This window comes from Muscardinus avellanarius (assembly GCF_963383645.1).
Source record: "Muscardinus avellanarius genome assembly, chromosome: 3".
NCBI classification, from domain to species: Eukaryota; Metazoa; Chordata; class Mammalia; order Rodentia; family Gliridae; genus Muscardinus; species Muscardinus avellanarius.
Window position 1 is genome coordinate 140,242,011 of NC_137788.1, and position 24,803 is coordinate 140,266,813.

General features: G+C 56.0%; 1 protein-coding gene across 1 annotated transcript in view; it reads right to left on the minus strand.

The window, feature by feature from the left end:
- Positions 1-1,479: 1,479 nt before the first annotated feature.
- The window catches only part of CSPG4 (chondroitin sulfate proteoglycan 4), a gene marked incomplete at both ends in the record, with an annotated part of 42,211 nt that continues 18,887 nt past the window's right edge, over positions 1,480-24,803 (minus strand). The window contains 9 exons of the mRNA XM_080693387.1: positions 1,480-3,314; positions 3,560-3,743; positions 8,592-8,758; positions 8,885-9,019; positions 9,109-9,307; positions 13,723-13,899; positions 15,221-15,703; positions 16,522-20,064; positions 22,752-22,915. Coding sequence (XP_080549513.1) covers positions 1,480-3,314; positions 3,560-3,743; positions 8,592-8,758; positions 8,885-9,019; positions 9,109-9,307; positions 13,723-13,899; positions 15,221-15,703; positions 16,522-20,064; positions 22,752-22,915 — 6,887 coding nt within the window. The remainder of the gene's footprint in view (positions 3,315-3,559; positions 3,744-8,591; positions 8,759-8,884; positions 9,020-9,108; positions 9,308-13,722; positions 13,900-15,220; positions 15,704-16,521; positions 20,065-22,751; positions 22,916-24,803) is intronic.

Here is a 24,803-nt window from a genome sequence, read left to right on the forward strand (position 1 = left end):
CCCTGGAGATCTGGAAGTCTCAGGTCCATCTCTAGCTGAATGATTGGTCTCAGGCCAAGTACTGGCTTTCTGGGTCCTTGCTGCTTCCTCCACCTGTGCCTGTGAGCAGCAGCACCCTGCCCTCCTGTAGGAGGGTGGAGACAGCGGGGGTCTTTTATAGAAAATCCTCCTCCACAGGAGCTGAGGGGAGGCACTGGAGCCGTCCCCTGCATCCTCCCTCTTGACACCACGTCCCAGGCTTGGTGTCCTCATGTCCCCCCCACCCCAGTCCCCTTTGCTGCTCCAACCACCTGAGAAGGGAGTGAGGAAGGACAGGGCTGTGGAGGCCAAAACGCAGGCTAAGAAATCTAGGGCTGGGAGCATTTATTTGTATTTTTCCCTTGACATTTCTAGTAGAGGAAGGACCTAGCCTCTCTCTACTTAACCTAAGGACTTGGGTTGCATCTCAAACAAGACTGGTCCACCTGCCGCCCTGGGTAGGGACAAAGATCTGCAAGGCCTCAGGAAGTGGAGATTCAGGGTTCTGCCAGGTTCTGCATCCCACTGTCTAGGCTGGGCCAGATGGCCTGCCCTGGCGGAATGAGGCTGATGTGGGCAAGGGCCCAGTGCACAGTCAGACACAAACAATGCACAGCTGTCAGGAGCCTCCAAAACACCGTTTATCTAGCCTCCAGAAGCCAAGTGCCCCACTGCCTGCTCCCTAGTCCTCAGGGGAGCACAGGTGCTGCGGTGGCCCTTGCCCCAGCACTCCCAAGTCAAGTCTGCGCCAGTGCTTGCTCTGCCCTCGGCCCATCACGGTGGGGTTCTGGGAGTGAACTGGCTTCAGACCCTCCATCTGATGCCCCCAGTAGCTCCATCAGGCCCAGCCAGTCCAGCACCATGTTAAATAGTTCCTTGCAATCCCCCTTAAATAAATCACCCCCTGAGCAACAACCCACCCTGCACCCTGAATATATTATTCTATCAGCTTTTACCTTCTAGAATAGAGGAGCTCTCTCCCCTTGCCCTCTGTGTCAGGGAATACCATCTCACTAAAACACCAGAGGATGAAGAATTTTTCCCTGTACCCTGAGGCAAAGACAAAGGGAGGCCTGGATTGGGGTGGAAAAGCCAGGAATCGTCCCCCTCTGTCCCTCCTCTCCCCAGGGCACTCGTTCTTCTTTAACCTCTTGGCATCCTAGAGCAGGACTCAGAATCCTGAACCATCTGGAGGGTCACCCTGGCTTTGACAGCCTAAACCAGCTCCAGGACAGGGGACCGGCTTTCCACCTGCCTCCAGCGTGGAGTGAGCCAAGGGTGACTCCAGCACTCGACTGCGCTCTGTCCAGGACCCTAAGACTGTCTACGCCCACCCCTGGCATCTCCAGGTCTCTCTTGCTCTGGGGGTACTCAGACGGCACCAGGGCTTGGAAGCCATGGGGCCTGGGGTGTGGGCAAGTCTGGCCCTGGCCTGGTCAGCATCGGGGCCCAGGCCAGGCCTCATACCCAGTACTGGCCATTCCTGAGGGCAGGGTTGGGTGTCCGGCAGAACTGCAGCAGCTCTGGGTCAGGCTGGCCCCCCGGTGAGGACCCCTGGCCAGGCACTGCTGTGAGCGGGATGGCTTGGCCCGGCTCCACCTTGCGAAAGGTCTCTGTGTCATTGGCCAGGCCGTTGCGGGGCTTGGCAGTTAGGACCTGGACGTCGTGCTTGCCCGTCTTGTTGCGTTTGCGGAGGTAGAAGAGCAAGGGCAGGATGAGCGCCAGGAGCAGGAGGACCAGGCACACAGGGATGATGATGCTGAACATGTTGGCCTCCAGGAAGCCCAGGAAGCCGCTCCGGGCCACGGCGGGGATGGGGCTGGATGCCGCGGGGCCCGGCTGGCTCGTGGACGTACTGCTCTCTGGCTTCCCTGCTTCCGTGTGGGCTGCCTCAGGGACACTGAGTAGGGCCACACGGTAGGGCCGGGCTGCATTGTAGGGTTCAGTGGCAAAGTCCAGGGCGGCCACGGCAGGCGGGACCCCCCGTGCCCATAGCTCCAGAGTGAGGCTGTCCCTGGCCGGGCCGGGGGACCTCCCCTCGGGCCTATCCACCTCCAGCCCCAGCCTCCCATCTTCCAGGTCCTGCTGTGTGAACTGCTCTACAAGCTGGTCTCTCTGGGGCTCGGTCCGGGCCCTTGGCACACGGACTACGCGACCGTGCCGGGGTCCTGCCAGGAGCCGGAAGCGGGGCACGCTGCCTGTGAGGTTGGCCAGCTTGCCGGCATCCAGCACAGTGGAGTTCAGGAGCAGGGTGGCACCCTGGGGCCACGGCCCGCCCACCCACATGTGCAACAGGGCTTTCACGGTGACATTCACCGTGGCTGACGCGTTGACACCCCGGGCCAGTGCCAGCACTTCAAAGTGGTCATGAGAGGAGGAGAGGTTGGTGAAGGTGAAGATCACCTCGCCCTGGTCCACCTGGAGCTGGCTGAAGGCCGAGGCAGGCTGCCCGCCCACCAACAGATGCCCGTACTGGGGCCCCTGGGTGAGGCGGTACCAGGCGTCTGGCTCCTCCCGATCTGAAAGGACCCGGAGCTGCTGCCGGCTCAGTGAGGAGCGCCCTGATGCCTGGGGCACCTCGAGGGGCGCGTGCAGCTGCACCTCGATGGCGGATGGCAAGACGTCCACGGCCAGGGACATGGGCAAGGGCGGGCTGGCCCCGTCAGACACACTCAGCTGGAAGCTCCCGGCCACGCTGCTTCCATTGGCCACGAAGGCCAGCCGTCCTGCGTCCACATCGGCCTGTGTGAAGCGGGCCACGGGCCCTGGGCTGCCTCCTGCCAGGCTCAGGAAGCCATTGTGGGGCGCCCGCTGCACCTCATATTCGATCTCCTCGGGAGCCGAGTCCGGGTCCACCACGCTCAACTGGGCTCTGGAGACAGAGGCACGGGAGCCCCGGGTAAGCCGGAGCGGGACAGAGGCCTGCGGCTGAGGCGGCCGCTCATTCACATCCCGCACGGTGATGGTGAAGGCCTCTGAGATCTGGGGTCCCGCCACTGAGGCCCCAGCTGGCCCCTGGAGGTGGGCTTGGAAGCGGAAGCCATCCTGCTGGGTGCCCCCGCCACCGTGGACATACACCAGCTGCCCTGCGGCCAACTCGGACTGCAGGAAGTGGGGCCTCCCGGCATGGAGGGGCTCCCCAGACACGAGCAGCTGGCCCCTCATGGGGAGCTGCGTGACCTGGAAGAGTACATCGTGCTCTGGGCGCTGGGGCGCTGGGATGCTGGCCAGGAGGTTGGAGGCGTCCATGGCAGCTACGGTGATCTTGGCCCGCTGGCCCTCTGGGACCCAGAGACCTGGAGGAGGAACATGAGCTATGAAGGTCCAGTCTGGATGGATCCTCAGAAAAGGTTCTGGGATAAGGCAGTGTCTCCCCTCAGGCTAGGATGGGACTGTGTCCCCCTCTGACTTCAGAGCCTCCTACCTTCTCTTCCTATAATCTCCCAGATCCTGGGGGCTGGGACAGACCTGGCCTGCTTCCCTCCTTGTGGGGGCTCTCCCCGTGTCCCCCCAACCTCCTCTAGCTCATTCTGGGGTTCACCTTTGTTTCTCCAGAGGCGGGTGAGGCGCTGGGGACAGTCAGCTTCAAAAGACACAGTCACAGCGAGGGTGGTAGCCACGTCAGGGGCCGGGGGTGAGGACAGCAAGAGCTGTACAGTGTCCTGGGCTTCCCAGAAGGGCTCTGGGGGCCTCTCATGCTCATACAGGATGTTACCAGCATATACCTGAAAAAGACACCAATGTTGGGAGTGACGGGCAGGCCCGGCCACCATGCACCCCGCGGCTGGCACAGGCACTGGGCACTCGGGTGTCCTCACGTCCTTCCTCCCTTGCCTAGTGAAGATCCCCTCCTTTGGCTCTCTTTCTTTTTCTTTTGGTACTGGAGATTGAACCCAAGGACATTCTACCTCCAAGCTACATCCCTATCCCCATTTTATCTTTTATTTTGAAACAGGGTCTGAGTTGCTGTGGTTAGCCTTGAACTTGTGATCCTCCTGTCTCAGCCTCCCAAATACTGCAGTGTAATAGGCATGCGCCACCATGCCTATTTATCTTATGGGATCAGTTCCTCTTCCTCTGGGATCATTCTCTTCATCATTCAACTGTGCTATTTTTCTTCCATCGTGTGTGTGTGTGTGTGTGTGTGTGTGTGTGTGTGTACGTATTGTTCTGAAGGACCCAGGGGCATTCTAACCGCTGAGCTACACCTCCAGATCCCTGTTTTTGTGGTACTAGGGATTGAACCCAGGGGAGTTCTAACTACACTAATCCTCCAGCCCTATTTTTAAACCAGGTCTCACTAAGTTGCAGAGGGCTCACTCCATTGCTGAGGCTGGCTGCGAACCTGTGTCCTCCTGCCTCAGCTTCCCAAGTGCTACGGTGACCCTAGGCTCGAGGGCCTCCACGCTCCCAGCCAAGCCTGCTCGGGGCTGCCCACCAGTACTGCTCTGCAGGGCTCACCACACACCTGGCGCACATCTCTTGTGATGCTCTTCTTGTGTTGGGATTTTATTTTTTATTTTTTTGTATTTTTGTATTGGGATTGAACCCAGGGATACTCTACCACTGAGCTACACCCTCAGCTCTTTTAATTGTGTGTGTGTGTGTGTGTGTGTGTGTGTGTGTGTGTGTGTATTACTGAGGAAGCAGAAAAACTAGGCAGATAGGGCAGATTTCCTGAGAAGCAACAAAAATGCTAACTAACTTCCCAATCTCCTGAGCAGACCAGATCTCCCCAAATGTCAAGTGACAGTGAGATCAGAAGTTTCCTGGGAGTGAGCAGAGCTTCACAAGCTCCAGTTGCTCCTGGGAGATTCCCCAGAGAGCCCAGGAAACAGCGCCGGACGCCCAACCCAGGGGAGGAGACTCCAAGAAGGGCGCTGTGCAAATGCGCTGTGCAGACCCCAGGACACAGCCGGCCGCTGAGATGCCCTGGGAAAGGAGACGCAAGGAAGCATATAAACCCTAGACCAGCCTCGGGAACAGCCCCCGCTCTGGGAGCCCCGCCCTCTGGGAGCTTTCCTCTCTAGCTCTCTCAGGTCGTGGTGGCTCTGAGAGGCTGTGGGGTGCAGTCGGCTGGGGCTCTCCGCTCAGGATCCTCCTAAATAGCATCCAGAAGGCAGCTGCCGTGTTCTGCCTCTTTCCCCCTTTCCCGCTCTCTTCACAGTCAACAACCCATCTGCACCCCTAGCCCTATCTTATTTTTATTTTGAAAAAACAGAGTCTTGCTAGGTTGATGAGAGTCTCAAACTTGCTGAGGCTGTCCTTGTTTTATTTATTTATTTATTTTTGCAGTACTGGGGATGGAACCCAGGGGCATTCTACCTCCGAGCTACACCCCCAGCCTTACTTTTTGTCCTTTATTTTGAAACAGGGTCTCACTAAGTTGTGGAGGGCCTCACTAAGTAGCTCAGGCTGTCTGTGAACCTGCAATCCTCCTGTCTCAGCCTCCCAAGAACTGGGATTTCAAGTGTGTACCACCATGCCCAGCTCCTTGACTGTGTGTGTGTGTTGTATGTGTGGGGGCAGTACTGGGGATGGAACTCAGGGGCTTTATACCTCCACCCAGCCCGATTTTATTCTTTTATCTTTTTGTGGTTCTAGGGGTAGAACCCGGGGCATTTTACCTCCGAGCTACACCCCCAACCCTATTTTTTCTTTATTTGTTTTTTGATGGTACTTGGGATGAAACCCTTCTATCTCCGGGCTATACTCCGAGACCTATTTTATATTTTTTATTTGGAAACAGGAGCCCACGGAGGCTGGCTTAAGCCCACGGAGGCTGGCTTCGAACCTGAGTGATCCTCCTGTCTCCGCCTCCCAAGCATGGGGATTACAAGTGTGTACCACCATGCCCGGCTCTTTATTTTTATTAATTTATTTATTTTGGTGGTACTGGGGTTCCTGGAAGCCCTTCTACCTCCGGGCTACACTCCCAGACCTATTTTTATATTTTTTGAAACAGGGTCTCTTACACCAGTGTGGCTGGCTTTGAACCTGCTCGATCCTCCTGTCTCCGCTTCCCAAGCGCGGGGATTACAAGCGTGCGCCACCACACCCGGCTCTTTATTTATTTATTTTTTAAACAAGGTCTCACTAAGTTGCAGAGAGCTTCACTTAGTAGCTGAGACTGTCCACAAACTGTGACTCTCCAGTCTCAGCCTCCGGAATGCTGGGATTGCAAGTGTGTGCCACCGTGCCAGGCTTATTCTTTTACTTTCAAAGAGGGTCTCACTAAGTTGCTAAGGCTGGCTGTGAACCTGCAATCCACCTGTCTCAGCCTCCCAAATCCTGGGATTATAGGCATTCACTAGCAGTATAACTTTAAAATTTTGAAACAGGGTTTTGCTAAGTTAGCATGTGGAGGTCTCAAACTTGTGGTCCTCCTGTCTTAGCTTCCCAAGTAGGGGGCTTACAGGCCACTGTGCCTGACGCACGCCTGCTGTTTGTCAGGCTTGCTTGGATGCTAAACACCAAGGAACATTCTTGGCTTCTATAAGGAAATATGTTCCCTCTCCCTTCCAAACCACACTTTCCCCCTTGGTTTATCTTGTTTTCACCTTTTAGCAGGCACAGGGAATAATTTTCTTTCTCTCAGAAAAACAGGACTTGTGCAATAGTAAGACGTAAGCTGAGCAGGACCTGTGATGTGCAAACTGTGGGTGTGTGGGGATGCGGGCGTGGGGAGTGAGCTGGTCTTCGTGGGGAGCACGTCCCGTGAGCTAAGGGAGCCAGCTGCCCCTCAGTGGTTTCCTACAACAGGGAACACAGGCCTTTTAAGCAGAGGGAAGTCCGGCTTTTGTGAAATCTCCTGCAGGATCTATGTTGACAATTCATTAAAAAATATTAAGTACAACGTGTGGCCAAATAAAACACATCTGTGGGACAGATGTGGCCCGCAAGGACTGAAGGACTGCCAGTCGTCATCACCTCTGGCCCAGGCTGATGGGGGGGCAGGAAGGGAATGGCGCCCCCAGCGGTGGGTGGGCGCGGGAGGCTGGCTGTGGGTGGGAGCAAGCAGTGTGCTCAGCAGTTGGAAGGCGGTCCTCATTTTGCTTCTTATTAGCTGTGTGCTCTGCATAAAACTACGTGACCTCCGTGAGCCTCAGTTTCCCTATCTGAACAGTGGAGACACCTGATTACTGCACAGGGGCGCTCTTATGGCGCTGCTCAGTCCCTTGTGCCTGAGGAGGAGGGCGTCTCTGCCACGTAGCCTCTTCTTGGTGGCACTGCCAGTCTCGCCCCCTGGTGGCCATTGGTCTAGTCCTTCAGGTTGCTAGGGTGTGGGGGAAGCCCCAGGTTAACTGGGAACCCAGGGGTGGGGAAGGGGCACTCACAGCCTGGTCCTGTGCCTCTCCCTTCTTGGGAGTCGGTGACAAGGCTCCTGGAGACTCAGAGTGCAGAGGTGAGCGTGGCCCGTACCAGCCTCTGGCCTAGAGCCCCCAGGCTTAAGGAGAAAGCCGCCTCCTCCCCCATCTAGCCATGCGCGGGGCAGAGGCCGGCTGGGCACTTGCTGGGCTTCTGCATGTCACTGGTGCTTCTCAGGGGGCACACGCCCCTGCAGGGGTGGAGAGGCCTGTGCAGAGGCTCAAGGGCCTCCTGAGACTAGGAAGGAAACTGGGGGGTGGTGCCCCATTGTTTTCAAGGGTCAGGGAGGGCCCCTCTCAAGAAACCTGGGGCAGCACCAGAGTGCTGAGTTCCTGAGTGGCCATCATCCCTGGCCCCCAAATCTGTCCTTACCCAGAACTCACTGGGATCATGTGCTGGGTCGCTCATGGGAGGAGCAAGGGTACTGCCCGCCCATCTGACCTCTCCCTGTCCTGGGAGAGCTTCTGCTCTGCTGCTGGAGGGAGTCAGGGCTGTCTGGGACCCACGGCACCTTCTGCCCTTTCAGTGGTGTCTGGTTAAGTGATGGCTGCTGGCCCCACAGGCCCCGTTAGCACAGGAGCCCTGCGATCCCAGCAGCCTAGTTGTCTGCCTCTACTGATGTATGTGTGTGTGTGTGTGAGAGAGAGAAAGTGAGTGAGTGTGTGTCTGTGTGTGTGTGTTGTTGCTGGGGATCAACCCATGGCCTCATACATGCTAGGAAAGTGCTTTCCCACTGGGCTACATATCCAGCCCTCCCTTTTTTGTGGTACTGGGGATTGAACCCAGGGACACTCTACCACTGAGCTATACCCCCAGGCATTTTTATTTTTTATTTTTTGAAATAGGGTCTTGCTACATTATCATGTTCTGGCTTTCAACCTTAGATCCTCCTGTCTTAGCCTCTTAAGTACTGGGATTACAAGTGTGTACCACCAGGCCTGGCACCAGCTTCCCCTTTTTTGGGGGTACTGGGGATTGAACCTAAGAACATTCTACCTTTGAACTACACCCCTAATTTTTTTTTTCACAACTGTGAATGCCCTACATCCTGGCAGCTCCTGAAGGGCAGGAGACACAGGGCCCAGGCAGGCCCAGGGCAGGTCTGTAATGGTGCTGGTCCCCATGCCCAGCTGTGTATCCACAGGCACCACAGCCCCCTGGGGTTGGAAGGAGCCTGTGAAGTAGAGGCAGAGTCCAGCCCTTACCTCGGCCTGAGTGAAGTTCACCAGGGCCTCCCCAGCGCTGCCCTGCTGGACATGGAACAGCCGTCCGAGCCGGGGGCCCCGCACCACCCTGTAGAGCAGGTGGCGGGGGTCTGTGCCTGCGCTGGAGCTGGCCCTCAGGCTATGGCTGCTGATGGGCTGGGCGGTTTCTGTGGAAGGCAAGAGGCACTGTCAGCTTTGACCTGGAGTCTGACCAGCTGTGTGAGCACCAGAGAGGCCACAGGGTCCTGGTGGGCCCCCAGCCCAACCCCTCTACTCGGAACACCCAGACCCACCTGGGCAGACGGTCAGCCTCCCGCTGCCCTCCAGCGAGAGGAGCACTTGCTTCTGGGCTGTCACTCGGAAGAAGTGTCCGGAGGAAGTGTGCTTGCCATCGGAGAGGTCGAAGCGGAAGCCTCCGTCCAGGACTCCTGCCGACAGGGGTGCAGCTGGGTCCTGCTGGCCCAGGACGGCTCCCACCCTCAGGGACCCCGTGGGCAGCAGGACCCCGGGCACCTACCTCTGTGTGAGAACAGCACGAGCCTGCCGTCCAGCTGGGCCTGCGTGAAGCGGCGGACCTCGGTGCCTGGCGCTGCCCGCAGGACTACCTGGCCATTGCGGGGCTGCTCGATGGTGTAGACCAGGTCCTCGGGGTCTGAGTCACCGTCTGTGGCCCTAAGGGCCTCGGTGGGGATGGGCACAGTGGCCCCCTCCCACATCTGAAGACACAGGCCTGTGAAGGTTCTGCCCCTGCCAAGCTCAGTGCCCTTCTGCCACGAGGCTGCAGTGTCCTGCGCTGAGCCCTCGCTGGCATGGAGGCCTGGGCCATCTGGACCCCTGCATCAAGGCTCCCCCGCTCACCTCCCCCGTTGCACGGCCTCAGCTCAGGCTCCCTCTTCTCCACCTGACCTAACTGCTTGTCCTTCAGGGCCAGAACCCGACGCTGACCTGCCCAGCCCTCAGCAGTCCTCACCCTCCTGAGACCCCAGCCCCGGCCAACAGGGCTGCCCCCGTGGCTCTGTCTCACTGGTAGTGAGGTAGCACGGGAAAAAGATGAATTGGGAAGAAAGGGATGCTACAGATTAGTTTCTTGTTTAATTACTGAATTAATTGTGCTGGGGATTGAACTCAGAGGCATTCTACCTCAGATCTACACCTCCATCCCTATTTTTACATTTTTACTCTGAAATAGTGTCTCACTGGGTTGATGAGTCTCACTACTTGTTGAGGCTGTTCTTAAACCTGCAATTTGCCCATCTCAGCCTCCCAAGTACTGGGATTACAAGCATGCATCACCGCACCAGCTAAAAATATAGTTTTATTTGTTTAATTAGTTTATTTATTTATATTTCGGTTCTGGGGTTAGAACACAGGGACATTCAACCTCTGAGCTACACCTCCAGCCTGTTTTATTATTTTATTTTGAAACAGGATCTTGCTAACTTGCAGAGGGCCTCACTAAGTTGCTAAGGTTGTCCTCAAAGTTAAGGTGATCCTCCTGTCTCACCCTCCCAAGTACTGGGATTACAGGCCCAAGTACACCACGCCTGGCTGAAACTATAGCTTTAAAATCTAGAAACTTAATAATCCTTAACTTCACCTTACAGGGTCTACTTTCTTAGGCAAAGGCCCTCAATAGGCCACACTTTAAATCATAATGGCTGCCTGGCATGGTGGCACATGCTTGTAATCCCTGAGTTTGGAGACTGGGACAGGAGGATCATATAGGTTCAAAGACAGCCTCAGCTACTTAGTGAGACCCTGTTTCCAAACAAAATATAAAATAGGTCTGGGAGTATAGCCTGAAGGTAGAAAAGCCCCTGGGTTCTACCCCCAGTACCACCAAAAAAAAAAAAAAATAAAAAATAAAATCATAAAGGCCCATCTTCACACATGAACTTCCCGGACTCTTTGGCAAATAAAGAACTGCCAAAAGAAGTCTCACCATTTGTCAAGCCCAGGTATCACCCAGCGCCCACCAATGAAATGGCAAGAATCTAAGGATTCAAAGAAAGGGGGCTACCAAGCTGGGCGCGGTGGCGCACACTTGTTACAAAGCTGGGCGTGGTGGCGCACACTTGTCATCCCACTACTTGGGAGGCGGAGACAGGAGGATCGCGGTTCGTGGCCAGTCTCAGCTACTTAGTGAGGGTCTCTGCAACTTAGTGAGACTCTGTTTCAAAATAAAGAATAAAAAATAAGGCTGTGGCCAGGCGCGGTGGCGCACGCTTGTGATCCCCGCGCTTGGGAGGCGGAGACGGGAGGATCGTGCAGGTCGAAGCCAGCTGCGCTGGCTTATGAGACCCTATTTCAAAATATAAAATAGGTCTGGGAGTATAGCCCGGAGGTAGAAGGGCTTCCAGGAGCCCCAGTACCACAAATAAATAAATAAATAAATAAATAAATAAATAAATAAATAAATAAAGCTGGGCCAGGCATGGTGGCACATGCTTGTAATTCCAGCATTTGGGAGGCTGAGACTGGAGGACTATGGTTCATGGACAGCCTCAGCTACTAAGTGAGGTCCTCCATAACTTAGTGAGACCCTGTTTCAAAAAAATAAAAAATAAAAATAGGGGGCAGGGGCTATAGCTCAGAGGCCAAATGTCCCTGGGTTCTTTCCCCGGTCCTGGAAAAAAAAAAAAAAAAAAAAAAAAAAAAAGCTGGAAGTATATCTCAGAGGTAGAATGCCCCTGGGTTCTATTCTCAAGAAAGAATAAAGATAGGGCTGGTGGTGTAGCTCAAAGGTAGAGTGTCCCTGGGTTCAATCTCTAGTACTGAAAAAAAAAAAAAAAAAAAGGAGACCAACCACCCCATGTCACCCTATCCCTGCCACACGCCCCTTGAGGTCCTCTATAAAAGAAGGATTGTAAAAACCGCAAGGGCAGCTCACCCTCTCTTGAACGTATATTTCTCAAATAAAACCTTTCTCTGTCTCTGACTGGTGCGCGCTGAGATTCTTTTCTGCCACAGAAGCCAAGGTCCCCAGAGTCCTGGGAAGAGTTTCTTTTTCCTAGACCTGGGACCTCCTCAGGATTCGCCATGGCATTGCGGTGTTCCCTGCGCAGTGTTGGGGGGAGTTCCCTTCCTACCTGCCATGGTACGTCTGGCTGGAGCTGCCTGGGATACTTGGAAGTAAGCTCTCCTTCCAGCTGAGGGGCCGAGGGCTGTGGCCTGCAGCACTGAGGCAGCACTGGGACTGGGTAGGTGTTTTTGGCAGTCACAGCCCTCCCCATGCTCAAAGTGAAGGGGAGACCCTTAGGGCACCCCACTCACATCAGAGCTGGGTCCCACTTCTAAGCTGTTGTGTGTCCTAGTGGGTCGAGCACTTAGGGGCAGTGTTGGGGTGGGGGTAGGAGGCTATACACAAGAAACAGAGCCCCCGGGGGTTCCTGGGGCCTCTTTCCTTCGGCTCCAGGAAGATGTTTCCGCCCTGGGCTGGGGAGCAAACATGAATGGATGGCACCACCTGGTGGCCAAATGTCCACACAGCAGCTCAGGTCTAGGGCCTCCTAAGCAGCCCCAGTCTTAGTTCCAGGCCTCCTTTGGCCTCCCCACCACCTGCAGCTCCCTACAGGTTCATGCTATACCACAAAGCCTCAGTGCCCCATGTCAGAAACAGCCCAAGTTAGCCCTCTTCTAGAAACTCCTTTTTTTTTTTTTTCCAGTATTGGGGATTGAACCCTGGAGAACTCTACTTTTTTGGGTATGTGTGTATGGTACTGGAAATTGAACCAGGGACATTTTACCTCCGAGGTGTACTACCAGTCCTTTATTTATTTATTTATTTATTTTGTGGTACTGGGGATGGAACCTCCGGGCTATACCCCCAACCTATTTTATATTTTATTTGGAAACAGGGTCTCACTAAGTTGCTGAGAGCCTCACTCAGTAGCTGAGGCTGGCTTCGAACCTGTGATCCTCCTGTCTCAGCCTCCCAAGCACGGGGATTACAAGCGTGCGCCACCACGCCCGGCTCTACCAGTACTTTAAAAAAAATTTTTTTAAAGTTTTGAAACAGTGTCTTACTAGGTTGCTGAGAATCTCACTACATTGCCGAGGCTGTCCTTGAACCCGTGATCCTTCTGTGCCAACTTCCCAAGTATTGAGATTGCAGGCATATACCATCACACCTGGTTCAGGGACACCCTACTTCTAAGCTACATCCCCAGCCCTTTTTATTTTGTTTTGAGACAGCAATCTTAAAAAAAAAAAAAAGTTGTTCAGGTTGACCTTGAACTTGTAATCCTCCTGTTCCAGCTTCCCAAGTAGCTGGGATTATAGGTGTGTGCCACTATGCCCAGCCTGGCACTTTCCATATCACTCATGGTGGGGTTGTCTATACCCTAGAAGCTGGCACCCAATACCCTGCCCATCTCCCCGCTGTGTCCTGTGGGCTTGGTCCAGCCACACTTGCTCTGTCACTGCTTTTGTGACCCTGGAGTTCTGTGACTCTGGAGTTCTATGCCGTCTGGGCCTCAGCTTCCTGCTGTGCAGAACGGGGGGGGGGGCACCGCTGCTCTGCCTGGGATAATGGGAGAAGCTTGCTGAGCCCCTCTGTGGCCTTTGCTGGTTGGTGGGAAGGGAGAGGGAGGAGCTTAACTTTTCCCCAGCCGAAGCCCACCGGTAAGAACTTGGAAGAAATTTTGTCAGTTGTTTTGGTCCTGAGTCATAGGAAAAGCCTTATGTTACTTTATGTGAGCCCAGGGTGGCCAGTTATAAAACCTAACACTTGTTTTTTTTTTTTTTTGCGTGTCTGGGGATGGAACCCAGGGGCAATCGACTTCCGAGCTATACCCACTGCCCAATTTTTTATTCTTTATTTTGAAACAGGGTCTCACTGCGTTGTGGAGGGCCTAAGTAGCTGAGGCTGTCCGTGAACCGCTACCCTCTGGTCTCAGCCTCCTGAATGCTGTGATTACAAGCATGCACCACCACACCCGGCTACCTGTATTTTTTTTAATCACAACATCGCATCTCTCCTTCCAACAAACTACTGAGGCAGGTAGTAGGGGCCTTATTTTGCAAAGGAGGAAGAAACTGAGGCTCCCAGAAGGGGGCATATGTGCTGGGAAGCAGGAGGCCCGCTTCTTTCTAGGAGCAGAGATGGGCGCAGTCCCAGGGACGGTCTTACCTGCAGGCCCGTGTTGGTGGTGAGGACAGGGGCTTGGTCGTTAACAGGCAGGATGGTGACGGTGAAGGCCGCAGGATGGCTCTGGCGGTCCATCTCTGAGGCGTTTGCCACCAGGACGAAGCTGTCTGTCAGGGTCTCGCTCCCGTCATGCACGTAGCGGATCAGCTGCTCTTCCACCTACGGGTAGACCCAGGCTGGTCGCAAGCCGGCCCCTCACGCCCTGCTCTTGGGGGTCGGAGGAGACTCACTCTTTCAGCTTCCATGGGTGGAAAGTGGGATTTGTTGCTTTGATTTTTTTGGTACTGAGGATTAAACTTTAGGGAATATCATTTCTGAGCTGCACCCCAGCCTAATTTTAAATTAATTAGTTAATTTAAAAGCAGTTAATTAAAATCTATTTATTTAGTGGTACTGGGGATTGAACCCAGGGGCAGTCTACCTCTGAGCTATATCCCCAGTCCTATTTTAGTTTTTTTTATTTTGAAACAGGGTCTTATTATTAAGTTGCAGAGGGCCTCACTAAGTAGCTGATGCTGGCCATGAAACTGCAATCCTCTTATCTCAGACTTCCAAGTACTGGGATTACAAGCATGCACTTACCATGTCCAGATTATTATTTATTTATTTACTTTTTATTTATTTATTTTTTGCAGTACTGGGGATGGAACCCAGGAGCATTCTACGCTTCAAGGTACACCCCAGCCCTATATTTTTTTTAGTCTTTTTTTTTTTTTTTTTGCGGGTCTGGGGGTGGAACCCAGGGGCATTCGAGCTACACCTCCTGCCCTAGTTTTTATTCTTTATTTTGAAACCGGGTCTCACTGAGTTGCAGAGGGCCTCACTAAGTAGCTGAGGCTGTCTGCGAACCACAATCCCCCCGTCTCAGCCTCCCGAATGCTGGGATTACAAGCGTGCATCACCATGCCCAGCTTAGTTTTCTTTTATTTGAAACAGGGTCTGAGTTGCAAATGGCCTTGCTACGCAGCTGAAGCTGTATGGGAACTGCAAGCCTCTGGTCTCTGCCTCCCACATGCTGGAATTATAAGTGTGCACCACCACATCCAGCTCTATTTTATTTTTAAATTTTGAAACAGGGTCTCATTAAGTTGCAGAGGGCCTAAGTAACTGATGCTGGCCATGAACCTGTGATCCTCCTGTCTCAGCCTCCCAAGTACTGGGATTATAAGCGTGTGCCGCCATGCCCAGATCTTATTTTTTATTTCGATGCCTAAGTAGCTGAAGGTTTGCTAAGTGCCTGAGGCTGGCCTCAATCCTGAGATCCCCTGCCTCGACCTCCCATTGCCGTGATTACAGGGTGTGGCTGGCTGACAAGAGTAGTTTCTATCTCCCAGAAGGAGAAATGAGATGAAGCATAAGGCTGGGTGCTCTCTACATGACGTGCCCCCCCATCTCTTGTCTGTACAGAGCCCCATCCCCAGGGTCCTCCACTCTGCTTCCAGGGCTGGGCCGCAGCCCCAGCGCCTCCTGACAGCTGTACCTCTCTCCAGGAGAAGGTGCCCAGGCTCCCGTCTTGAGGCTGCTCCTCTCTCTGCAGGGCCCCGTGCCGGGGTGGCTCCAGCACCTGCAGCTCGAGGCTGGGCAGCGTGGGAAAGTAGGGCCCGGTGACGCGGAGCAGCGGGGGGGCCAGGGTGCGCGCGCCACCCTCGGGGACGCTGAAGTTCTGTGTCTCCAGGGGGATGGCCGTGGGCAGCACTTCCAGCTCCATGAGGATGCCCTCCAGGGGTGCTCCCAGGCCCGAGGCCACGTCCAAGGAAAAGGCGTCGCGCCAGACCTCGGGGCGTGAGTGTAGGTACAGGACCCGGCCCGCATCCACTGCCTCCTGAGAGAAGGTCTGCACGGGGTCCAGGCTGGGCGGCTCGTCCGCCGCGGCACCGTGGGACACCATCACCAGGTAGCCGGCCCTTGGGGGGCTCTTCACTGAGAACATGATGTCTGCCGGTGACACTGCCTCCTGGGCCACCTGGTCAACAGAGGGCCGTGGGGACTTAGAGGGGGCCACAGAGGAGGTTGTTGTGACCCTAGAGCCAGAAGAGGCGGAATCTCCACACGGCTCTGGTCTGCCCTTGCTGCTCACTCACAGGGCTCACCGGGATGGCTCAGTGGCCCAGGGGGTGCATAGCACCCCACTCACAGTTGCAAGGTGAGAGGTCTGAGACACAGACTCCATCAGAGAGGTACGCATCATGCACACCCAGACTCAGTCACACACAGAGGACCCGCTCCACCCACTCAGGCTCCCGAGCCTCTGCTCCCAGCCCAGGCAGTACCACCATTTACCACCAGAGGGAGCCACACCCCTCCTAGCGACACCAGCTCTCACAGAGCAAGTCAGCAGGCCTACCAGACGGCCTGTGGTTGCTCTCTGAGGCCCCTGGGTGGCTAGCAGCTCTTCTGTTCTGGAATGGGCTCTGAGAAAAGAATCGAGGACATGCAGGTAGCAGGCCCCAAAGAGCAGTACTTATCATAGGTTCCCAGTTAACTTACTCGAATATAGACTCTTGGGCTCCACTTCTGAGATTCCGTGGGTCTGGCTATAGCCCAGGAATCTGCATGGTTAGCCATGGCATCTGGAGGCATCCACAACTCAGAGGCAGATGTATGTACAACAGACTCCCAGGTACCATGGGACCACAGCGTGGATAGGTCTCAAGGCATGTATACACATGTAACCCAAAAGCCAGCACACTCATCCCAGACACACAGGCAGGTGCGGCAGAAGGCTGGATGGCGGGCCCTCTGTCTGGCCCACACCCCCGCTCACCACCCCCAGCTCCTCACCTGCAGCTCGTCCCTTCTGATCTCAGCTGCTTCCCCCTGGAAGACGTAGATCTTTTTGTGCCGGGCCAGTTGCAGTGGGGCCAGGGGGCCTTCTAGGTCAATGGTCACCTGTAGGGTGACATCTGCTTGCACTGGCCCTGCTTCCACAGAGAGGGCCAGGGTGTCACGGGGGCTGAGGCTGCCACTGTGGCTGTAGAGAACGGCCCCATCCAGCAAGTCTTGCTGGGAGAAGGACGTAGCTGGCTGGCCAGCCCGGAGCAGCTGCCCCCAGCGAGGGATGGCTGTGACATGGTAGTGGACCTCGTCCCCGCTGCGGATGTCTAGGTTGGTGTCCAGGTGGAGCACAGCCGTGTCAATGGTGCCTTGGCCTCCTTGAGGGACCACGAGGCTGGAGCCATTGGCCACGCGGAGGTAGGGTGCTGAGGCCTGTACCTCGAGCATGGCGGTGGCCTGGTGCTGCCCGTCAGACACCTGGAGCTGCAGCCAGCCGTGGTCAGCCCCTGAGTGGACAAACAGGACCTGTCTCTTCCTGAGGTCCTCCTGCGTGAAACGGTAGATGGGTCGTGTGGGCTCGTCCACAGCCACAATGCTGCCAAAGAGGAGGTCCTTGCGGGTCAGTACCAGCTGAGCATCAGTAAAGCCTGAGTCAGCGTCGCTGAAGGCCACGTCCTCCGTGGTGAGCAGCCGCTGCCCGCCCCGGGCCACGTGGAAGATGCGGCTGACGGTCTGCACAGGGGCGTGGTCGTTCACGGGCTGGATGGCCACTCTGAAGACACCGCGCACCTCCTCCCAGGCCACATCCCCGCTGCCCTCCCCTTGGCGGGTAGCCACAAAGGGGATGTCATCTTCCGTGGTCTCGGAGTCATCGTGCTGGTAGACCAGCCGGCCCTGCAGCAGGTCTTCGTTGGTGAAGGATGTCACTGCGGTGGTCTTGTCCTGTGCTCCCCGCCAAACCAACCTCCCATGGCGGGGTAGCTCCATGACCTCGTAGAGATAGCTGGCACTGTTGAGACTCTTGACGAAGAGGTGGTCAGCGGAGAGGACACCCTCACCACCCTCGGGCACCATGAGGAGGACGTTGGTGAGGACGGGAGCATCCGGGTCCCCACCGATGTGGATGGGGAAGGTGTAGAGTGGGGAGAAGTGTGGCGGAGACAAGACGCGGAAACGGAAGGAGTCCTCCGCTGCCTCTGAGGTCCGGGCCGTGGCCCCGTAGGTCACCTGGCCAGCCTGCAGGTCTTCCTGGCTAAAGCCTTCTCCATCTGCTAGCCTCGTGCCCCGCAGCTGGAGGTTACCTTTCCTGGGAGCCTGAATCAACTCGTAGTGGAAGGTGCTGGGGCCGGAGCCCGCCCCCTCCAGAGTGGCCTCCAGGTGGGCCGTGGTGAGGGCCTCTGGCTGGCTGTTCCTAGCCTGCAAGGGCTCCAGCCGCAGCATCCGCACAGTGGCTCTCTGGATGGTCACTGGAAAGGACAGGTTACTGAGAGTCTCCTGACCCACCTGCACCTCCAGGGCCAGGTTCTCCACGACATCCTCGGTGCGGTGCTGTGGGTCAGTGCTCAGGTACCGCACGCGGCCCTGCTCCACATCCCGCTGGTGGAACGCCTGAGTGGCCCACCACTCAGCACCCTCCGCCCCGCCGGCCCCCTGCTTCTGCAGCTCCCCAAAGTGCAGGGTGCTGGCGACTCGGAACAACACGCTGATGTCCTGCCCCATGGCGTTGGTCTCCACCGACAGGTTGGCAGGCATGATGGGTGCGGCCGAGCCCTGGGCCAGGCGCAGCCCCGTGCTGTGGCGGATCCGGATGGCCGGCCGGATGGCCACCACCCTGAGTGTGGCTGGGGGGCTGGCCTGCAGCCCGTCACTGACCCGGAATGTCAGGTTCTGCGTGGGGCCATTGCGGTGGACGTAGACGATGTTGCCTGCCTCCAGCTCCCGGCAGGAGAATTCCATGGCCGGCTCCCCAGGCCGGTCTCGGTGCTCTACAGGGAAGCTGGCGGAGGAACCGAGGAGCTGGAAGGTGAGACCCTCGCAGGCAGAGTCTGGGTCGTAGGCCTGGAAAATCTCAGGCCCCAGTGGCTTCTGCGTGTGCTCCAAGATCATCATGAGGCTGCCGTGTGGGAAGATGATGCGGGGCGGATCATTGACAGGGTTTATCTGGATGGGCAGCAAGTAAGTCTGGCCCCTCCGCAGGCAGGAGGGCACAGGCACCCGTGCAGTCACCGACACCTCCAGCACCAGCTGGTCAGAGGTGTCCTCAGAGCCGTCGTGGACGAAGCGGGCCTTGCGGTTCACCACGTCCAGCAGCGTGAACATTTTCCGTGCCTGGGCACCCGGGATGTCCAGCTCCAGCTCCCCGTGGCGCGCTCCCCGGCTCACGCTGAACAGTACCTGGGACTTGCGCAACTCGGCTTCGGTCAGGTCCAATGTGGGCTGCAGGTGGCGCCACTCCAGCCAGGCTGTGCCGCCCTCGGCCACCACTAGTGGACTAATGGTCAGGAGCCGGGTGAAATTGGCAAAGATGGGAGGCAGCCCTGGATCGGGGACGCACGGCTCAGGCAACTCCATGGCTGGCCAGACTTCGGGCGTCACGGTGGAGGTGACCTCACCTCCCTCCTCGTAGCCCTCCTCGTCGTACTCCTCCTCCTCCTCCAGTCTGCAGCCAGCTGTCATGCTGCGGGTCAACAAGGCTTCCCGGAGCCCCTGCCTCCGGCCATTGACACTGAGATCCTCTATGCAGCCCAGGAGGGAGGCGCTGGCAGCCTGGGGGGCCAGGCCCAGGCGGTGTTCCTGCAGGTAATGAGAGGCCTCTGTGTCCAGCCCCCCGAGGAGGAGACTGCCGCGTGGCTGCAGGTAACTGAGGACCCCGCGGTTGGAGGTACGTGTGGGGTACTGGTCTACGGAGATCTCTAGCCGGTGGGTGTCCATGTGAATGCTGACCTCGTGGGGCTGCCCATCTGCCACGGGCACGCTGTTATGGAGCAACACGGTGCCTTGGCCCTTCTCCACCACAGCCCGCAGGTGGCCCTCAAATATGTCCACGTAGATGAAGTCCCCATGCCGGCCCCCGGTCTGGAAGGCCAAGGGCGCATGCTGGCTCCGGGTGGTGAGTGTGAATGCCAGGGTGCCTTCGTCTTGAGTGGCCCAGGCCGGGAAGGCGGCCAGCGAGTGGGGCCCAGAGAAGCCCAGGGCCACGTTGTCACCGGCGGAGAACTCCTCGGCACAGCCCGCTGGCACGTCAGGGGTCAGAGACTGGAGGAGGCCTCGGCCATTGAGGGTGGCTGTGTGGAGACAGCCCCTCAGGGGCCGGCTGGTTCCCTTCAGGTAGGGCAGGCTGAGGCTCCCAGAGCCCCCCACAAACAGCCCATAGAGGACCTCGAGGGGGGCTCCCTGGATGGGGGCAGAGGCATTCAGGAGCCCGTCGACTGACAGCACAGCCCCGCTGTCTGTGACGGTGAGCCGCACGGCGTGGGGGCTGGAGTCACTGAGCGGCGTCTCTGCCGGGGTCTGCAGCTCCAGCTCCTGTTGGTCCCGGACAAGTCTGACCTGAGGAGACAGGGGCTCAGAGTACTGCACGGCCCTCTTGCCTTCCTGACGTTTGTACTTATCCCCTGAGCGCTCAGCGAGGTGAGCTCTGCGCCAGGCCTGGCTGTGCTCGGGGCCCTGGTGGGGATCAGGTAGGGTCTCTGCCCACATAGGGGGTGCTCTCCTAAAGATTAAACTGAAGCTGGCGCAGTGGTACACTGCTGTAACCCCAGTACTTGGGAGGCTGAGACAGGCACCTCAGGTTTGAAGCCACCCTCAGCAACTTAATGAGGCTGTCAGAAACTTTGCGAGACCTTGTTTCCAAATTAAACAAACAAACAAACAAACAAACAACAAAAAAGCAGGAACCAGGTGTGGTGGTGCATGCTTGTAATCCCGTACTTGGGAGGCTGAGACAGCAGGATCACAGGTTTGAAGCCAGCCTTGGTAATTTAGCGAGGTTCTCCAAAATTTAGTGAAACCCTGTTTCCAAATAAGAAATAAAATCGGGTTGGGGATTTAACTTGGAAGTAGAATGCCTCTGGGGTCAATCCCCAGTGCCAAATAAAAAAATAAAATAAAATAAATAGGGCTAGGGGTGTACCTCAGAGGTAGAATGCCCGTGGGTTGAATCCCCATCACCACCAAAAAAAAAAAAAAAAAAAAAAAAAAAAAATCTACTGCTATGTTTCTATTTCCGCCCTCTTTCCTGGGTGAGAGGTACCAGAAAAACCACCATGGAATCTAGAAAAGTCTACCTCTGGAATAATGGGTACCTGGGGATCCCCTGATGAGTCCCTCTAAGTAGGACAAACACCTTGGGGGTCACTGAAGGCAGCCGGGCTCACTCTTGCAATAGGATGATGCTCTGAGTTTTGAAGATTTATGAAGGAAAGCTCTATGACTTGGGGCAGGGGAAGCCTCCATGAAGCCTCCATGACACTGATACCAGAACTGGCTCTGGCCAGTGCTCACACACATAGCAGGATGGGAGGTGGAAGAGTGAGGGACGGTGGGAGTCAAGTGGGGTGCCATCATGGGGTCCTGGCACCAGCAATGCATCCATGCCAGAGTGCACCAGGTCAAGGCTCAACAGTGACACCTTGTGGCAGTGAGGAGCAATGGCAGCAGCAGATTGATCAGGCCCCGGGGCCTCTCCCTGCTGGGGTGTTGAAACAGAATCAGTCCCCCAAATCTGGACTAAGAACCTAGGTTCTCAGGCTGGGATGTAGCTCAGTGGTAGAGCGCTTACCTATCATGCATGGGAACCTGAGCTCAGTCCCCAGTATTGCAAAACAAAATAACAAAAGAAAACTATAAGCCTAGTGTAGTGGTGCACACCTGTAATCCCAGTCAGTACTTGGGAGGCTGAGACAGGAGAACCACACAGGCTTAAAAAGTCAGCCTCAGAAATTAAGTCAGACGCTCAGCAACTTAGCAAGACTCTGTTTCAAAATGAAAAGTAAAACAGGGCTAGGAATATAGCTCAGAGGTAGAATACCCCTTGGGTTCAATCCCCTGTGCCAACAAAACAAAACAAAACAAAACCAAACAAAATAAAAATCTGTTTTCCCAAACTCTTTATGCCTGGAAGGAAGACTCAGAGAGCCAGAAGGCTCACTGTTAATAAAGCTTGTCTTTTTATTTTTTGTTTTTGTGGTGCTGGGATTGAACCTAGGGGCCTCTACCTCTGAAATACAACCCCAGCCCTTTCTATTTTTTAAATTTGACAGAGACTCAAGCCAAGCATGGGGGCACACATGGTAATATCAGTACTTGGGAGGCTGAGACAGGAGGTTTGTAGGTTCAAGACCAGCTTCAGCAATTTCGTAAGGCCCTCCTAAGTTAGGAAGATGCTGTTTCAAAATAAAAAAAAAACAAATTTGGGCTGAGAATGCAGCTCAGAGGTAGAGTGCCTCTGGGTTCAATCCCCAGGACTGCATACAAAAAACCCCCAAACATACAAACAAACCAACAAACCTCACTAAATTGCAGAGGGTCTCACTACATTGCTGGGCCTGGCCTTAAACCCGTGATCTTCCTGTTACAGCCTCCCAAGTACTGGGATCACAGGCATGTGCCACCATGCCTGGCTATACATCTTAAAGGATGAAATGGGAGCTGGGTGCAATGGCACACACCTATAACCTCAGCTACTTGGGAGGCTAAGGCAGTGGGACCACAGGTTCGAGGCCAGACTACAATTTAGCTAGGCTCTGTCTCAAAATAAAAGATAAATGCATTTCAGTGGTAGAGTGCTCTGGGATTGATTTGCAGTCCTCCCTTGTCCCCCAAAAAAGATGAAATGAAAAAATAAGAGGCTTGGCTGGCAGTACTGGCCCTGTTACTACCACGGACAGACAGTGGGGATGCAAGGTGTCTGCAGTCATCAGAGGGATGCCTGGGGGCTATGGGACCCAGGAAAGGGGCCCTGGGGGGGCTAAGCACCAGGGGGCACGCCCTGAGCTGGGAAGGGTGCGGCAGGCATGGCTGGGTGGCACAGATGGCTGGGGAACGGGAGGCCGACGTGCGCTGAGAGCAGAGGGCCAGCTCACGAAGGACCACACTTTCAGGGTGCGGCTCCCCTATAGTGGAGAGCTGAGACTCTGATGAAAGTGCCTTGCACAGGTCACATAGCCAGCTGGGACTGTGCTAATCTACAGAAGGAAGCCTATACCTGTTCCTCGGGGTGGGGGGACGTCACCAACCTGTAGGCGTCCAGCACGAAGCTGCAGCAGGAGGTGGTCGGCCTGGCCTGCTGCCAGGAGGAGCAGGGCTTCAGGCTGTGATGTGGAGAATTGCAGCTGCAGGTCTATGTGGCTCAGGGCTGTGGCCACGGGCACCTCTAGATGGTTCTCACCGAAGAAGGAGGCTGGGGAGAGAGGGGCCGTGGTCAAGGCTCACACGCGTGTCTGGAGGAGGTGAGGTGCTGCAGAGGTGGCGGGGCCTCCATGCCCATGTGCCCTCTGTGGCATGCCCGTGAGCATCACCAGTCCCCAGCACCTGCTTGCTCTGGACACCAGAAGGCACAGCCTCACCTTGTGTCCAGCCTCGCCTTGGCTGTGAAGGTGGCCAGACCCAGACATCTCCAGAAGCTCAGGTGTCCTTCTTGGAGGTTCCTAGGTCTGGAGGCCGCTGGCAGCAATGGCTCTCCTCCTCTGGGCCCCAGAGGAATCACCATCCTGATCTGGCCCCTCGGGAAAGCCATCCCTAGCCTGATCACCGGCTTGGTGGTCACAGTCACCGGGAGTGGAGCTTCGAGGGAATCAAGCCCAATCCAAGCTAATCCCCGATCAACTCCCTTCTCCAAAGTGTCCTCATGTGTGGACGTCCCCTCCCCCCAGCAACCATGATGTGTCGTGTCCCTCTCTGTGGGCTGGGGTCTGCTGATGGGACTGATAGGCGGCCCTGCTCTGCTTCCCTTGCAGGCCATTCTCCCAGCTGCCTTTGGGGCGGGGGTGGCAGCCGATTGGTCTGAGTCAGCCAAGGAGCAAAGGCTTGGAGGCCAGATGGAAACCACGTGTAGCATCAGAACCCAAATGGGCCAAACTTCCTCCATTACCCGCTATTGCTTCCTGCTGTAGAGCTATTACCAGTCCCTGGTGAGCAGTCAGATCCGGCCCTTTGTTTCCCTACGGCCAAGGAGCCAGGGCTGACAGCAGAGTCCCCCTTCCCCAGCCAGGCAGGGGCCTGAGGCTGCAGACAGGGCCTGGAGCAACGAGGGTCTGCTGGGCAGGCCAAGGAGGGCTTCCCAAGACAGCAAGCCATAGCCAGGTGTGCCCGGGGTTAGTGGCCACCGTGCAGGTCCCCTTTTGCCCCACATGGGGACGCCTTCTCTTTTTAAGTTGCTACTTTCTTCAGGCAGCTTCCTAAAATTAGCTTCCCTTGATCTCCAGGCCACTGCCACAGTATCTGGGTCCATTCCTTTTGTAGTGATTAGTACCAAAGAGAACCTCGGCTCTGCCTGCAGGTGTCCAAGCCTGGGGTTGATAGGGGTGGGTGAGAAGGAGCCTTAGCCCCGTTGGGCTTCCCTGAAACCCTGCAGACAGGCACATGCTGATGGCCTGACAGGGATGACCTGGCATCGGCCACACACATGCTGGCCCCTGGCCAGCGGGGCCAGATGACATCCTGCCATTGGAGGGGCCTGAGCCTCGCACGCCTGAAGCGGGATGTCCAGGACACATCGCTCTTCCCGGGGCTGAGCTGGAGTCCTCTCCTGCATCTCCTCTTGCCAGCATTGTTGGCAACAGCAGAACCTTGTCTGGGGCTAAAGAGACCAAGAAGGAATGCAAAACCATCGGGCAGGTGCAGCCCGCAGGCTTGGCAGGCCCAGCACCCTGGCGCCACTTATGCCAATGACAGACACACCAGGAAACTGGCAGGTGGTGAGCGCCCATGGTGGCAGTGTATCTGCAAGGTCATCGCTTCTTAAGAGTAAAACATGGCAGGCTCCGTAGTACATGCCTGTAATCCCATTACTTGGGAAGCTGAGACAGGAGGATTGCAAGTTCGAGACCAGCCTCAGCAATTTATTTTTATTTTTTTGCAGTACTGAGGATTAAACCTGGGGGCATTCTTCCTCTGAGCTATATCCTAAGCCCCAGTTTTTATTCTTTATTTTGAAATAGGGTGTAAGTTGCAGAAAGCCTCACTAAGTAGCTGAGGCTGGCCGCGAACCTGTGATCCTCCTGCCTTGGCCTCCAAGGACTGGGATTATAAGTGTGCACCACCACACCCGGCCAGCCTCAGTAATTTAG